The sequence below is a fragment of the Streptopelia decaocto genome, assembly GCF_964273445.1.
Source record: "Streptopelia decaocto genome assembly, chromosome: 16".
Taxonomy (NCBI): Eukaryota; Metazoa; Chordata; class Aves; order Columbiformes; family Columbidae; genus Streptopelia; species Streptopelia decaocto.
Window position 1 is genome coordinate 3,188,519 of NC_138671.1, and position 14,904 is coordinate 3,203,422.

The 14,904-nt window shown below is 40.1% G+C and overlaps 1 protein-coding gene across 7 annotated transcripts in view; it reads right to left on the reverse strand.

The window, feature by feature from the left end:
* The window catches only part of HELZ (helicase with zinc finger), a 73,288-nt gene that overhangs the window by 51,381 nt on the left and 7,003 nt on the right, over positions 1 to 14,904 (reverse strand). For 3 of the 7 annotated variants that reach the window (XM_082066922.1, XM_082066923.1, XM_082066921.1), the window contains exons 2-4: positions 6,379 to 6,606; positions 4,681 to 4,717; positions 1,376 to 1,500 (exon numbers count right to left, since the gene is read on the reverse strand). The exons of 1 other annotated variant lie outside the window; for it this stretch is intronic. In XM_082066922.1, the coding sequence (XP_081923048.1) occupies positions 1,376 to 1,500; positions 4,681 to 4,717; positions 6,379 to 6,588 (372 nt within the window). In that variant the 5' untranslated portion in view covers positions 6,589 to 6,606. Of the gene's footprint in view, positions 1 to 1,375; positions 1,501 to 4,680; positions 4,718 to 6,378; positions 6,607 to 14,904 lie in introns of those variants that run through there. 3 more of the 7 variants (XM_082066926.1, XM_082066925.1, XM_082066924.1) reach the window with 3 other exon arrangements.

Here is a 14,904-nt window from a genome sequence, read left to right on the forward strand (position 1 = left end):
GATTTTTCACTTCTTTCAGCAGAAAGGCTGTAAATCGAACCTGTTGAGCTTCAACATATTAGAGCATTAACATTTACCCAGAATTGTTGTCTTAATTCACTGGGGAGGAAACGGAGTGGATTCCAGCTCTCCAAAAAATTCATTCTAAAACTTGGTTTCATTTCTCCTCTCAGACAACGGCAGAAGTCAATAAATCAGTTGCTGGTTTTAATATTCCTACTGAAAACAACTGTGTCTAACAACTTAAAGCTTGTAAAACCCTTTTAAATCCTGCTTTGGGAAAACGCTCAGGAATTATCTATGAAACTACCTTTATCTGCACAACAACCGCTCAAAACAAGGGCACTGTATATTTCCTGCCATAAGGAGCTATTGGCTATTTCACTCATTTTTTTCTGAAAGGACATTTCCTTTGACCTTATCAGGATTTTTTCAATGAAAGCTTTTTTCTTTTTATTTTTCCTCATTAGAAAACACCAGCTAAACAAAGAGCAAAACCTTCTCTTTATGTAAAAATAGCCAATGGCGGGGGGGTGGTGAAGGGAATTCAGGATATGGACCAGACAGACAAACAAAAATGAGCCACTGATTAAGTTAAGCACTAAGATATGGGAGCCATGATCCAATTTCCAGGTACCAGGCTCTCCCGCAGCAGCCTCTGATGGCACCTCCACGTTCCTCCCGGGCTGACCGGAGCTGCTCTGCTCTGCTCTATGACCCTATTGCTGGCTTTAGCATCACCAGCAGTTCGGGGTGATGAATTGCATGCTATTTAATCTAGATTACAGCAATCAAAAGGACACTATGCTACATGAGTAGTCACATAAGACTCAGAACATATAATACTTATATGTAAGGGGTTAAAAGCATCTTTACATGTTTTGACATTTCACGGGTAAAACAGAACTCGGAATTCACACCTTGCAAAGCTTTGCAAGGCTCTTTTTTTCCCCCTGAAAGTCTTTTCATGGTGTCTTGAAACTTATTGTGGGGCAGTTATTTAAAAGTCCTATGAAAATGTTGCTGCTTTAATGGTTAAACTTCCTGAAGCGCCTACAAAAAGTAAGCAAAAGTTTGAGATTTACATTATTCTATTCAATTGCACAAGTATGCAAATTCTTTCACATTCCCTGAAGATTCAGACCCAACAACGACAAAAACTTCCCAAAATCATAACTACTCTGAAACAGTGGTAATGCAACAACCTAAGTAAACACCCTGATTATATACGTGTGCCCGTATACATATATTTGTCTTTTCCATACAAATCATTCTTGTTGCAACCTGCCAGTTATACGTTCAGAAGTTCACATTCTAAAAAAAGGAAATGCAAAACTGCTTTTTAAGGTATAGAGATTGCAGCAAACCCACTTACCAGTGATTCACCCATCAGTGATTTGGAAAGAACATTAGACACAATTTGCAGGTTCCCGTTAAGATGCAAGCAGCAGAGCACGGCACGGAAAGATCCATCGCCCTGGGCCAGCCCCTCTCCCAGCACTGCAACACAAACCAGCAGCTATGAGCTTCACCTCAACACGCAGCTACATCAATTATAGCCAGTTTTCCTTCACCTTTAACAGGAAAATCAAGTCTGAAAGCTGGGGTGGATCCATGGCTTCTTGGGAAGACAAGTCTTGGATGGAAAGGAATTATGACTTGCTCTTGTCTAGTGTTAACTTGTCTCCCATCATCTAAGAAATGCTGTGCATGAGCTCAAAAAAGGTTGTAATGTTTACATGCTAAAAATTAAACATGGGAAGGGTAAATTCAAATATCCGACATAGACACAAAGGGCCTCCTCTTCACAGAAAGGGGGAAAAAAACCCACAGCAACCAACAAGCTCTCAGTAACACAAACATGCTCAGGAAGATCCATTCATGCCCGCAGAAAGCCGGCTCTGGCGTTTCCAAATATAGCTGAACCTCCTCGTGCTCAGCTCCTGCGCCTTTAAAAGGGCTTTTATTCACTTACGCTGTAAAGTGCAGGATATAGGAACGATTGTTTGAGGCCAGGAATTTACAGGCTCCGGGTAACAGAAAACTTTCCTAATGCTTTCTAGCGCTGGATCAGGTCGCTGGCCAAACAGACACTGGCATTGACACTTCCAAGAGTGAAAGGATTTATTTCATGATATAGATGTGCTCCACACAAGCAGAAATAACGCTTAATTATATGTATTACTTGTCCAGGAAACAAAACGCCAGAGTGACTAGAAAGCTAGTAAGCTAAGCATTTGAGTCGAAAAGAAGGCTGGACAGTTGTTTGAAATTACGGAATTATAATATATATTACTGTCATTGCAGGCAACATCCACATTTGTGTTTACACTGCTACTCATGCAGATGCAAACAGCTCCTGTTAGTGCCAACGGGAATTTTACATTCACCACAACTTCAGGATTACATTTGGGAATAATAAATCCAAACTTCTCACTCAACAGATGCTCACATCGTTAACAGAAACGGCATGAAAGACTAAAGGAAAATAATAATAGTCCCGCACAACATTTACATAAAAAGAACTAGACACCTCTTCAAAATGAAATGGTAACTAAATTCTGTTCATAAAGTGCCTCAAAGATTAGTCTGAATTCACCACTCTGATGATACTGACCACACGTCCAAAAATAGAGCTTACTTCCCAAATTAGAAGCAGCAGCGCCAGGAATAGCTTTAACATGTCTGTCAGTGTGCTATTTTAACCTCCACGATTACATGTCCAATTATGATCTTTCACGGCATTAACTGCATAGTATTACCAAGCTAAAACATACAGTTGCATATAAAGGTTACAGTGCATTAACCAGCATCTTTTGTTAAAGATTCTAAGTTATCGTCGTTCCTCGTAACAGCGCAAGCAGCAGCAGCAGGTTTATTTTTGCAGCTATTCCGAAATGTACTTATCATTCCAGTTAAAATAAAACTGTCATAGGAATGCAACATGTCAAGTCTTGTAAAAAGACAGAACAGCAGCCTGAGGAAAACTTTGTCTATTATAAAAAATAGTGAGTATGAAGAAGTGTGAGTGTCAGGGAGTCCACACGAAGGTTGTTTCCTCCCAAGGATATTTCAAGCATAAAACTAAGACCTTTTAGGATGACAAATGCGGATACTCTAAACTATCAGAAGCTGAGCTGCCATTGATAACTGCACATCATAGGGAATCATTCATAAAAATACGACATGTGTATACAAATACATATATACACATGCCATTTTTATATCCGTAAATATGGCATTAGTAGGTTGGAAAACGTCCTCCGATTCAGATCTAGAAAAAATATTTGCAGGCATGAATTAAGGAAATTAACATTAAAGTGGATGCTATTTATTTGTTACGAATATATATTTGAAAGCTTTTTTCTCTACTTAATTTAAAAAAGCAGAGACCAGTGCTTGTGTTGCAGCCACTTCTATACCCGGCCAGTGAGAGAAGAAAACAGGGAACACGCCGGTTCCTTTGAGATACTGACAAGTGACACACACGCCAGGAAAAGCTTCAGAGATGAATGTCACCCATCACCCCACACAAACCACCGGCTGCACATTGCACAGCATCCTCCCTCCCACCTCCTTTAACCATCATTCATCTCTCCTTATGTCTCTCTCTCGCTTTTATTCAAAGATAACTGTGAGGTTAGTCAGAATATTACACTCTTGCCATATCTCAACAGTTAAAAGCAGCAGCTCTAAAAGAAAAATCCAGACTATTTTAAGAATGGTACTGATTAAGCGATGTTCAGCCTTGGAAAACTTTAATTTTACACCTATAGGAAGCAATTTTATGTCTCTTAGTTATGTTCTTGTGGACCTTCCCAAATGGGCTGGGGATCCCACAGTTCCCCACACTATGACTTGAGTATCAATGAAGATAAAAGCAACACCACCCAACTCCAGAGAGGAACAATTTAAAGGTTATCTTTGCTAGCACAGGAATTTCGGAATAGTACATCACAGTCTGTGTAACGAAACTGTGCTTTGAGAAAATGTCCTTTGAAATTCAAGAGCAGCTGAGGAGCTACAAACGGAAAGGGGGGGATCTACCCGCCTTCTCCTGCCAAATCTAAGTGATCAACTCCGATCCAGTGCCCACCGAACTCAGAGTTCTCAGTGGGTTTTGAATCACTTGCATTATACATGAATAACAGAACATTAGCAGGGATGGTGAATTCCTTTAAAAATACCTTCCAGAACAAGGCAGCGAAACATGAAAGGCTCGACTTCACCATGACACACGCACATTCAGAAGCTTTAACAAATAGGAATAAATACAAGTACATCATCTGGATTTTCTCTAAGTCCCCAAATGCAAACCAAAATATCCACGAGGAAGGAAGAGGGAAAGAGCAGGCATCTGTATCTTCACAAGGTTCCTAACGCGATCAATTCACCCGACATTTGGGTACCAAACTCTCTATTAGCCAAACAGCAGCGCTGTGCCAAAGACATGCATTCCAGTTCTGGTATGGAACACTGGCTACAAAACAGCGAGATATCTCAAAAAATAATTAAAAAAAAAAGAAGCAGAAAAAGTATTATAAAGCAGATATGTCATTTTAACTAGGAAAAAAGCCCAACATTGCCAGCAAACTAAGAAATCTGGGCATCAGTTTTAAAAATTCAGACAACTGACTGCAATTTATAATATTACGTAATAAAACAAAGAAATGAGCATACCATGCCTACAGTCTTCATCTGCTTGCCCATACTTTTTCTGAAAGGTAAAACATGAAAAGTTTAAAAATAGCATTATTCCGGTGAGCACAAACAACTACAAGTTCAAGAATCCATTACTTCATCTTTTCCTGGGTGGAACACATAAAGAACATCAGTCACATGTCAAATATCATATCACTCATTCTTAGAATGCTGACTTTTTCTCAAATGCTCAGCAAATGGACATTTTAAAAGAGAAACATGAAAAGGCAAAGGTATATGTATGTGTTTGTAGGTGGCTCACAACACAAGGGAAAAAATACAACTTGGTGCTGCTGAAATGTGCAAGGTACGTAGATTTCACTTTACTCCTTTAGTGAAACAAGAAGGAAAATTTGGATTTCTTTTTTTTAGCTTATAAACCTTCAAGTATCTATTTAATCCAAGTCTTCAACAGGAAGGTTTTGATTACAAGCCCCTGAAGACTTCCTGCCATTATTTTCGCTATGATGAACACCCGGATAGGTGCCTCACAGGATTTGCATCAGGTCAGAAATGTATTCAATACTTCTAAACATCTATCCACTTATTGGCCTATGTAAATCATTTTGAGAAGTCAAGTCTGTACTAACACAACTTCCACTAATAAAATATATATATATATATATATATTAGTTATTTCAGAACATCTTCCCCTGAGGAGCCATAAAACAGATCACATCTTAATTTAAGAAGTTTCCCAATTCTTGTTTTGCACGCTGAACAGTCCAAGTCAGCTCTTTATTTAACGAATGCTTAAAAACGTTCCCTAATCAGATGGGCAAGATTTATCTTAAAGCTGCCCCGCAAGGCCTGAGAACTTGGCCAAACCTTTTCCACTTGGGATGAAACTGTTTCTACCCAATACATGGAGATTTGGGGTGGACAACACCCCTGTCAATCTGTCATAATACTTCTAGAACAGAAAAGTATGGAAAAATGTAGGTTAATCAAGCAGGTTGTAGGTTTATTCTTAAGCGCTGTAATGTCCTTTCCTGTAAGGAACTGGAGGTCTCTGCTGCTTTAAAGGAAGGACACAAATTTGGCAATAGGATAACCTACAATTCAGCATTTACACACCTTTACAAAGACCCCAGTTTTCACATTTCCGTTAGAGATCTGCCAGAGCCTAAAAGTTACACCTTTCACCACCTGTGCTCTAGCCTAGCAATGGAAAACTAGTACATGAGCAAGTATTAAAAGCTGAATCTTAGGCCTGTGCAAAGGGATCTGAATTAGGTGTGAATCAACTACCCGAATCCCAGCATTTCTTCACTTCGTTTTTTGAGTGTTTCGATTTGCAACCTGAATTTCATGCTCTTTAAAGATAAGGTAATTTGGTATGTAACTCAGCATCACTGTACAAATGCAATATCCTAAACCCAGATATTTTGCCTTCCTGGAATATATTTTTTAATTTTGTTTTTTATTATGAAGTATCTTTTTCATTCTTTTCGAGAACTGTGATGCAGACCCAATTCAGATCCCAATCCTGACAAATAACCAGATGACGGAAAACTACACGACAGAAGCCTCATATACGCTTTAGCAAGAGGGATTCTGTGGCAAACCAACACGCCAAGCACAGGAAACACTCCGCATTTGACTTCCATCTTGCCACTACGAGGTATTTGATCGCTCTTCCCAGTTCACTAGATACTATTAAAGAGTGACACTCACAAGTTGTAAAAAGGAAGCAATTCTATACAGAAGAGTCTCGATTTTGATGCGGTCGACCTGCGCCTGGCAAGGCTCCGGGAGCTGAGCGGGGGGGCAGTGGCTGAGGGCGAGCAGAGCGTCTGTGCAATGCTTCACCGCCACTTCATAATCCTGCCGCTTAAGGGATTCACATGCTTGTTCACATGCCTTCTCTGGTCTTCTGTCTGCCATGACTCAGGGACAGAAATCCTAGAGCGGGGGCAGAGGGGATGATAAAACGTTGGTTAGCTGGGTGATGGCACTGCCGACTTGCCAACCAACTTCCAGTCCCGTCTCGAGGTGGCGTCTCGCACCCCCTTCGCATTTCACTCATTTCACTAACTCTTCCCAGCCTTTTCTCCATCGCTCCCGGCTCTCCGTTTTGATTCTAATTCAAAAAAGGTATTTAAGCCCGTGAGTGATTTTAAGAACATAAGCAGTGGTTTCAAATGTTCAAGTCAGCCCTGTGCTGCACAGAGGCTGTTGGGTCTTCACTGGCAACACCATCTTTGCTTTGCAACTCATCAGCTGCTCTTACCTCCAGCTATTTATTCCAAGACACCTTTGTCTTCAAAGCACTTCTCACCTACTCTCAGGGGAAGGAGCCCCTGGCTGGGCTGGGAAAAGCACAATGGGGATGGCCAAGGATGAATGAGAAAGGAGAGGAGATCAACAGGAAACCGCTTGTCTCTCCCTTCAGCCGCTTCATTTCCATTGATGTCTGAGCAAGTCTACATACCCACACCAACACCTTTGTGCAGGACTTCTTGGATAATTGCTAAGTAAATATTGTTTGGGGAGGAAAACTTGAAACAGTCATGATAAAAAAATCTGTATACAAGACAGACATCATTAGTTGCCAATAAACTGAGACAAATGGTTGTCCAGGATCTAAACCACCAGCAGAAAAGCAAAGCACTGCTGTAATCCCTGTCTACATTCTCCCGTCCTTGACATAATATTTAAACACGACAGACACCCCTAGAGACATTGTACTTCAAAGCTGACTCGACAAAAATGTGTTCTGATAACTGAAAGGGGAAAAAAATGGAGCCCTCATTTTCATTTTTAGCAAGCAGCAGACTATCAATATTTGTGATGATGTATCAGCTACTGTGATTGTCTAAAATAACTATCTCCAGCCCACTTTAAATGGTCACTGCCAGAAACTTCCTTTACGTTTTACGTTTGTAGGTTTTTAACCAATCTAAAACAAAGTAACTTCAAGAAGTCAACCTGAGGGTCAAATAAATGCATTTTTCTTATAAGAAAACTCATTCACTATTGCACTTTTCTCATTAACACATCTAAGCCGACATGCAGTGGAACTGTAAACAAGTTGTTTCATATATTATGTGACAGAGTGTTCCACGTGTTCCCTGCCATTCTTAACATTTTATTTGCTGTATCCATATAGAAACACTAAAAGGAACATTGATTTTTCAAGACAATTTTGACTTAAACCACCTTCCCTTTTCCAACATCTACATACAAATTTCTTACGTACAACAATGTATCTTCCCAAGGATGAAAGAAGACAAGCACCAATATTCTGCAGTTATCCTCATCCAAATCTGTGACATATGCTTCTGGCTTAACAACGACCTTGCAAAATATTCTCATTCGTGCAGATATTTATTTTTCTGCTAAAAGTAAATGCCCATTTTCAGTCAGAATAGGAACAGGCATTTCCATACGTGAGTCAATTCATTCATGGAGTAATTCTATTAACATTAAAGACACTCAGCTGGATCACTTAAACAGGCACATATTTCCAATTATATAAATGTTAGGTATTCTTAGGCTGTTTATGCAAGGATCCTTTGTAGACAGAACTAAAAATTAAATTGATTTCCATTTTACTAACATTTTAGGCCACTGTGAATTTCACAAATCTGGGATTTGCTTCAGTAGCCACACAATAGTTAATTGATGTTTTTCTCATGTACGTTCTGTTTTCCTCCTCAGGGACTGAAAAGAGAGGATTTCATGAACCCTGCTGTACTTTTGATTTCCTCACTTCCTGGCTGACATACAACCAAAATTCCTGTGACCAAAAGCCTGAGCAGAGCTTCTGTGTGTTTATTCCCCAAGAACTGTTTGTACCCAGACCCCATCTGAACCGACCCCACCAGAGCTACCCAGCCCTTCTTCTCCAACACAGCACCACGCGAAAGAAAACAACTTTATTTATCTGTTGTCTTAGGCTGGCTGGTTTACTAAATATTAAACTAGTCTGAGAGAAGCCGGGTTTTAATAAACCAGCGTCCTACTCTCCTGCAAAGGCCACACAAATTCTTTGGTCAACTGGACACAACAGACCCCAAGCAAAAACCTCTGGATTAAGTTAAGTGGAGCCCAGAGAAGTCAGGACCAGGCTGTTCGGATAACTGGCTAAACTGAGTCACGCTATCAGTATTTCAGAGTGTAATTAAAAAAAACAACACTGAAGTCACAGTGCATGGAACACAGCGCTAGATAAGGAGCCGCTGCGGTGTAATTTGTTTTTTAAAAACGAAACTATTCAGAACAAAGAAAACCCACACATGGACAATATATGGAAAATAATACACTAAGGCTCTCAGATTTCATTTCAAGTCCATTTATGTCTGTACATGTAGTCACAAACATGCACATTTACTGGGTATTGCACCATCTCCTCCAGGCTCCAACCCGGGTGCTCTGACTGTTCTTGGAGACACTCGGCTCTTCAAAAACCTACACTCCTAGTTTTGGTGCCCTGAGCTGCGCCTAAACTAGCAACTGAGACTAGATTACATGAATGTGAACTACAGCCATGCTTTCTTAAAACCTAGTCTAACCTACCCGTCTTTAAAATTATTACAGTTAATATTCTGAGAGCCAAGAATGGAGGTGCTTGTCCAAGGAAATCTGAGTTTGATAAATGTTTATTTTCAAAAATTTCAAATGTCAAACTGTAACTTCTACATTAACTCCAAGAGTAGAAATGATTACAGATTAGAATTGTAAGGTAAGTGTCACAAGGTCTGTGCTATATTCCCAATTCTCCTTCCAAAACTGAGCAAATTACTTACGCACTTCACTTTTTCTGCCTGTAAAACTGAGATTAAGATACTAGGCATGTAACAGCACAAATGTCAGGATTATTCATTCTCTCAAAATGGCCTGGAGAACTGCGTGCCAGAAGAGCTCTACATGCAAATGCGAGTAACAATTTATTCTAATAGCAAAGTTTAATACATCCTCAACATTTTGAGACAACATTAAACAGGCATATTCCTCACTAGCTAACGTAACATCTAGGTGGGACCTACCTTGGAAATACAGGCACAATGTTTTACATGAATTAGTTATCAGCGGTCAATCCAAAGCCTTTCTTAGCTTTGGCTCAGCTCACAGCAGCCCCGCTGCCTACAGAAAGGCTCCTGATTCATGTACTCAGGTAAAATATTGAAATGCAGCAGCAGTGAATTCCAGCTGATCCGCCAACAAGCGTCACGTTGACTGGAGCACAGACAGGAGTTCACCCAGCTCCTCCTCACTGGCCCATCCAGAAACCCATCCCCAGTGTTGTACTTCATACCTCCAAAAAACTCCTGACTTTAAGTAGAACTTATCTCACATTACTTTAAAGGCCAAGTTGCGCTCAGCTTAGTTTCCACAAAATACCATCTAAAAGATCTGTTTAGTTCCAACCGGTGTAACTTAAACCTTGGTGTTTTTTTCAGTGAACTGCGAGGGATTTTTGTCTTTTCCCTCCTAAAACTAAATGATTTTCAGGCTCAATATTGCTAATAAGTATCTTGCCTTCTTTCCAAAGGGTTTTTGTAAACAAACAAATCTAATCTCCAAATAAAACTGCCCATTTCCCCTGCAGAACTGCAGAGGGCCGGGCCCGGCAAAGGGACGGCCTGAGGAGGCCGAGCGATACACAACGGCATCTCCACAACCATTTATTTTCAAGTAAACACCACGTCTGCTTGGTGCACAGGAGGCTTTTGAAGAATTACCCCACAGTCTGATGAGTCCAACTTCAAACTAAAAATCAACGCAGGAGGAGAGAACATTGCAAACTAAAGTTTAGTGTTTCGCAGCAGTTTAACTGTGCACTTCCATGCTTCACAGCTCACCCAAGTATTTTATGGAAGCAAAGGGTCCATACATGAAGATAATTGTAAGTTAAAGCATGTGACCGTTCCTAAAAAACTTCAGACAGATGCTTTTTCAATTGACTGTAGAGCATCTAGCCAGATAACTCTCGCCGTACTTCATAAACAAACAGATTAGAGGGCACAATGCTGTTCCTATTAATGTTATTGGCAAAATTCCCAATGTCTGCCAAGACAGAAGGATCAGCTCCAAGGTCCCGCATGCCAAGCTGACAAACAGTAGACAAGTCAGTAAATATTTGCATATTTTAACTAGACATTAACATCTCTTGTAAAGATTTACGCTAAAGCAATGATGTTCAACTTGCAGTCCAGAGATGGGCAGGAATTTACTGTCAATTGAATTGACTTCAAGAGCCACATCCCGGGATTCGCAAACTGGAGCAAACAAATGAGACGCAAGAAGAGCTCGGCTGGAGCAAATTCGAGATGCAAGGAAAGATCTACTAGATTCAGCTTTGAGGCTGCTTGCTCTGCCCTTCCCCAGTAACTTTTGAACTTCAAGTCAATTTGAAGTGAACTTCACAGAAGTCTAAAGGGTCCCAAAGACGCTGCAAGTTCTATGAAAAATGTGTAATGAGACAGACAGAGACCCAGGTTTTTAAACCGACCCAGGGAAAGGAGAGGTTATAATTCAGCCTCTTATTGATACCAAGAGGTCAGTTACCATCAATCACTGCCATGTGCCCCCATTTACCCAGCAAGAGAGACAGCACTGTACCAAAACATCACTCATCTCTAAAAGAACAATCTTAGTTCGTTTTCTTGCCCATAATAATAAAAGCGATAAAGAGCAATTGTTAGCTTAACTGCTCAAGGATCCATCAAGTAGTTTCCAGGTTTCACTAAAGCAGCTCCCAAAATTTTCAGACTAGCACTAGCAGTTCACATTGCAAAGCGTTCCTGGTACAGATGAGATTAAAGCCATTCACATGTGAAGGCCTCAAACATGTTGCTTCCACCATACAGAAAAGTAATATTTGGGACATCAGAAAATTGGGACAGACACAACACAGCTGCGCAAAATACAGAAGCCACTTACAGACACACATAGAATAAAATGCACTTTCCTAGTGTCATGGCGTATACATTATAAATAATCCCACACTCATAAATCATTTAATAAAATGAGAGTAGACAATGACAGTGCACCACACCAATGTGAAAGACTGAACAGAGCGGAGAGAAAAAGGATGGCACGTTTTTCATGCGCAGGTGCAGAAAAGGAGAATATAAAAGGTGCTTTTGCTTTTTTTAAGAAAAATACAATAGCATAGAACTTCTGCACTCCTTCACTGCTGTTTTGGTTGAAGTCAGTAATATTAGTTGTACACAGTACTCAGCAATGTACTGCACACCTTACAGAACAAACACGAGTCTCCACCCTTGAGAGAGGACAATCTAATCAGTTTTCTGAAATAACTGAATTACTCTGGTTAATGTTATACAACTCCAGGCAAAATGACCCTACTTTAAATTCCAAAAATTATGTTAAATCTGAAATGGAGCATACAGAATAAGGAAAGCTCATTTCAAGGTTTTATTATATAGCATAATAGCAGCAAGAGCTTCTGCTACGTGGCCTCTAAGGAACACAATATGCTGGATTTCGGGACAGGAAAATAAAAGAAATTAAGAGGTTCACGATGCCCCCTACCACTAAATACTCTGATTATCCTCACACATTGAAAACCAAAGAGAGCACCATAAATCAGGAGGACAAGTCATCTCTGGCCACATAAATGGAGCCTTGAGTCTGATCCTGTAAATTTAATGTATAGAATAAACACACGCATATTTACTGAAAAATGAAGATGTGCCTGTGGGTGGTTTAACGTTCACATAACAACAGAAACAAAACTAAAGCAGCAATTGAGATGAAGAGCAAACGTTTTCCACATCTGCAGCCTCTGTGTTCTTTGAATCACTTTACATACATCGCAGATAGCAACGAGTTAGATTTTACTGTATGCCAGTTGCAACTTCAGTACAGACATTTTACTAAGTGATTATTAACACTTTATTACCTTGGCGAATCTCTTCTGTTTTCATTTTGGAAGCAGCAGCAGAAAGGACCATCTATACAGGCAGTGGCAGCGCCATTTCCCCATGGACAACCTGGGCGTCTTTGGCTCAGAATATGAAACAACTCATGGCCTCAGCACTTGTAACCACCTCATCCACCACATAAGTACCCCTAATATCTTCATGTCCCGCCTTTAAAAAACCCGTTTTGCACACAGCTGCCTGAGAACACCACCGATCTTGATGAAAATAAGTCAAATCCGTGGCAATTCAAAGCACAACATCTACCCGGCGTGTGCTCGCGTTGTCTGAAAGCCACGACTGACAAATACAAGACTCCTACTTACGTAAAGCAAATACATATGGATGGTGCATTCATTAAAATGACAGTACAAATACTAGGTTGTAAAGTTCAATACTCAAATAATGACAGAAGTACCTGTGGCTGTATTAGTCCCATCCCATGTTTCCCAAGGGTTTCCCGGCGGAACGAGCGGGCAGAGCCAACACCGCTCGCTTAACGAACATCGAGTTAAACTCTCCAGCACAGGGCCCAAGGCTTTAATTACTGCATGCAAATCCAGCTCTCAAGACTGCATTATAATGTTGTCACTAACTTCTCAATAATGCTTACAAATGCTGTGAACCAGCACTTCACAAGCATTAAGAAAATATCTTTATCCTTCTGACATTATTCCCCTTTTACAAAGAACTGAGGCAATAAAACACATTAAAGCCAAAAGTTTCTGTAAACTTCTTATGTTCAGGCTGAGCCAACTAAGTTCTTTTCGCCATTATGCTCTGCCCTGGACTGTGCAGCCCTTTAGATGATCAAAGCAGAGTGACGTACGAGTATTCAGCATTTCTCCACGTCACAACATGGGAGTGTTCGTTACAAACACAGAAAACGAAGCGCAGCAAAGACAGGGCTTAAGTATCATTTGCCTCTTTCTTTTTTCTTTGCGCTACTCCCTACTCTACTTCTTAAACACTTTCTAATTTATGCAAATAGTGAAACTGTATTCCAACAAACAACTGTATTAGCATTATAAAATAAATTATATATGTATCCACACAGCAGAACCTCCCTTCTATTTCTTTCTAACACTGTTTTCCAATCTCAATCGCCTTGGTCAGCCATCTACACATTTATTCTATATATAGGACTTAAGATTTCTTTTTCCTACTTCATTGTGAACCTAAGAATAGGTTTTTTGCCCGATTTCCAGCAAAGCCTGAACTGTTGTGGCAGATCGTGACTCCCCCTCCACTGCAGCCCAAGAACCAGCCTGGGACAGACACCTACCATGGGAAACTTCAACCCGAATAATTAAAATCTGGCAAGTAATAACCAACTGAAATGAGGAGTATGTCATAGTAACCACCGGGTAACATAATAATAGGTGGTGCTTCTGCCCCACCTAAAGTTCTTTTGGCTCTTTCATAGAAAACCTTCATGTCAACAATCTTTCATAATAACTGGTTAACAGCAGCAGTTTGTATTCCAAGTACCTATTTGTTCTTACTGCTGTTCGAGAGGAGAGTTTCTCACACTTACCCAAGATGAGGGCATTTTAATTGAAATATTGCCCCATGGCTACTGTTTTATCCCCATAACAACATCACCGATTACTTACTTGAAAAAAAAAAATGCATTAGAAAAGTAATCTAATCTTTTCTTCTCTTAATGAAATTTGCCAGAGGAAAACAAAGGGAAAAATGAGCCCGACAGGCCCAGCCGGCTCTTCATGGAGCGGCACCAACCCGCGAGTCCTAAACTCAAACATGGTTTCCAGAAGAACACAATATTCCTATTCTAAAAGCTATTTTAAACATCATAATCCACAACTTTTAAAGCTATCCTGTGGCAGAACCTTTCTTTTAAGCGCTTGAATAACATGAGTCTGTCTGCACATTTCACAATATCATGTTTAGTAATAATTTTGACTAAAAAAAAGTGAACACCATTAATCTTAAGGACTTCCACTGTCATGCAATTACCAAAATTTTTCTTCACTGAGTCATAAGATATTGCCAAAAGTCTTTTTTTGAGAAATGTCTGCTTTATCATCCATAGGTACATCTGTGTATATGTGACTAAACATCTGTCACTTCATTTTCAAAATGCCAAGCAAGTACAAAATGGTGTTCCCAAGGAATGCAAAGGGGAGTCAAAGAGGATTCCCAAGCATCGTTTCAACACAAAACAAACAGCAGGATATTTATAAATGTATTTCAGAAGTTTAAATGCAAAAACATATGTCACAGAGTTTTGCACAATGCTCAGTGAAGCTGCTTCTCGTGCAGCAGCTTTGCCTTCGGAGAGCACTTG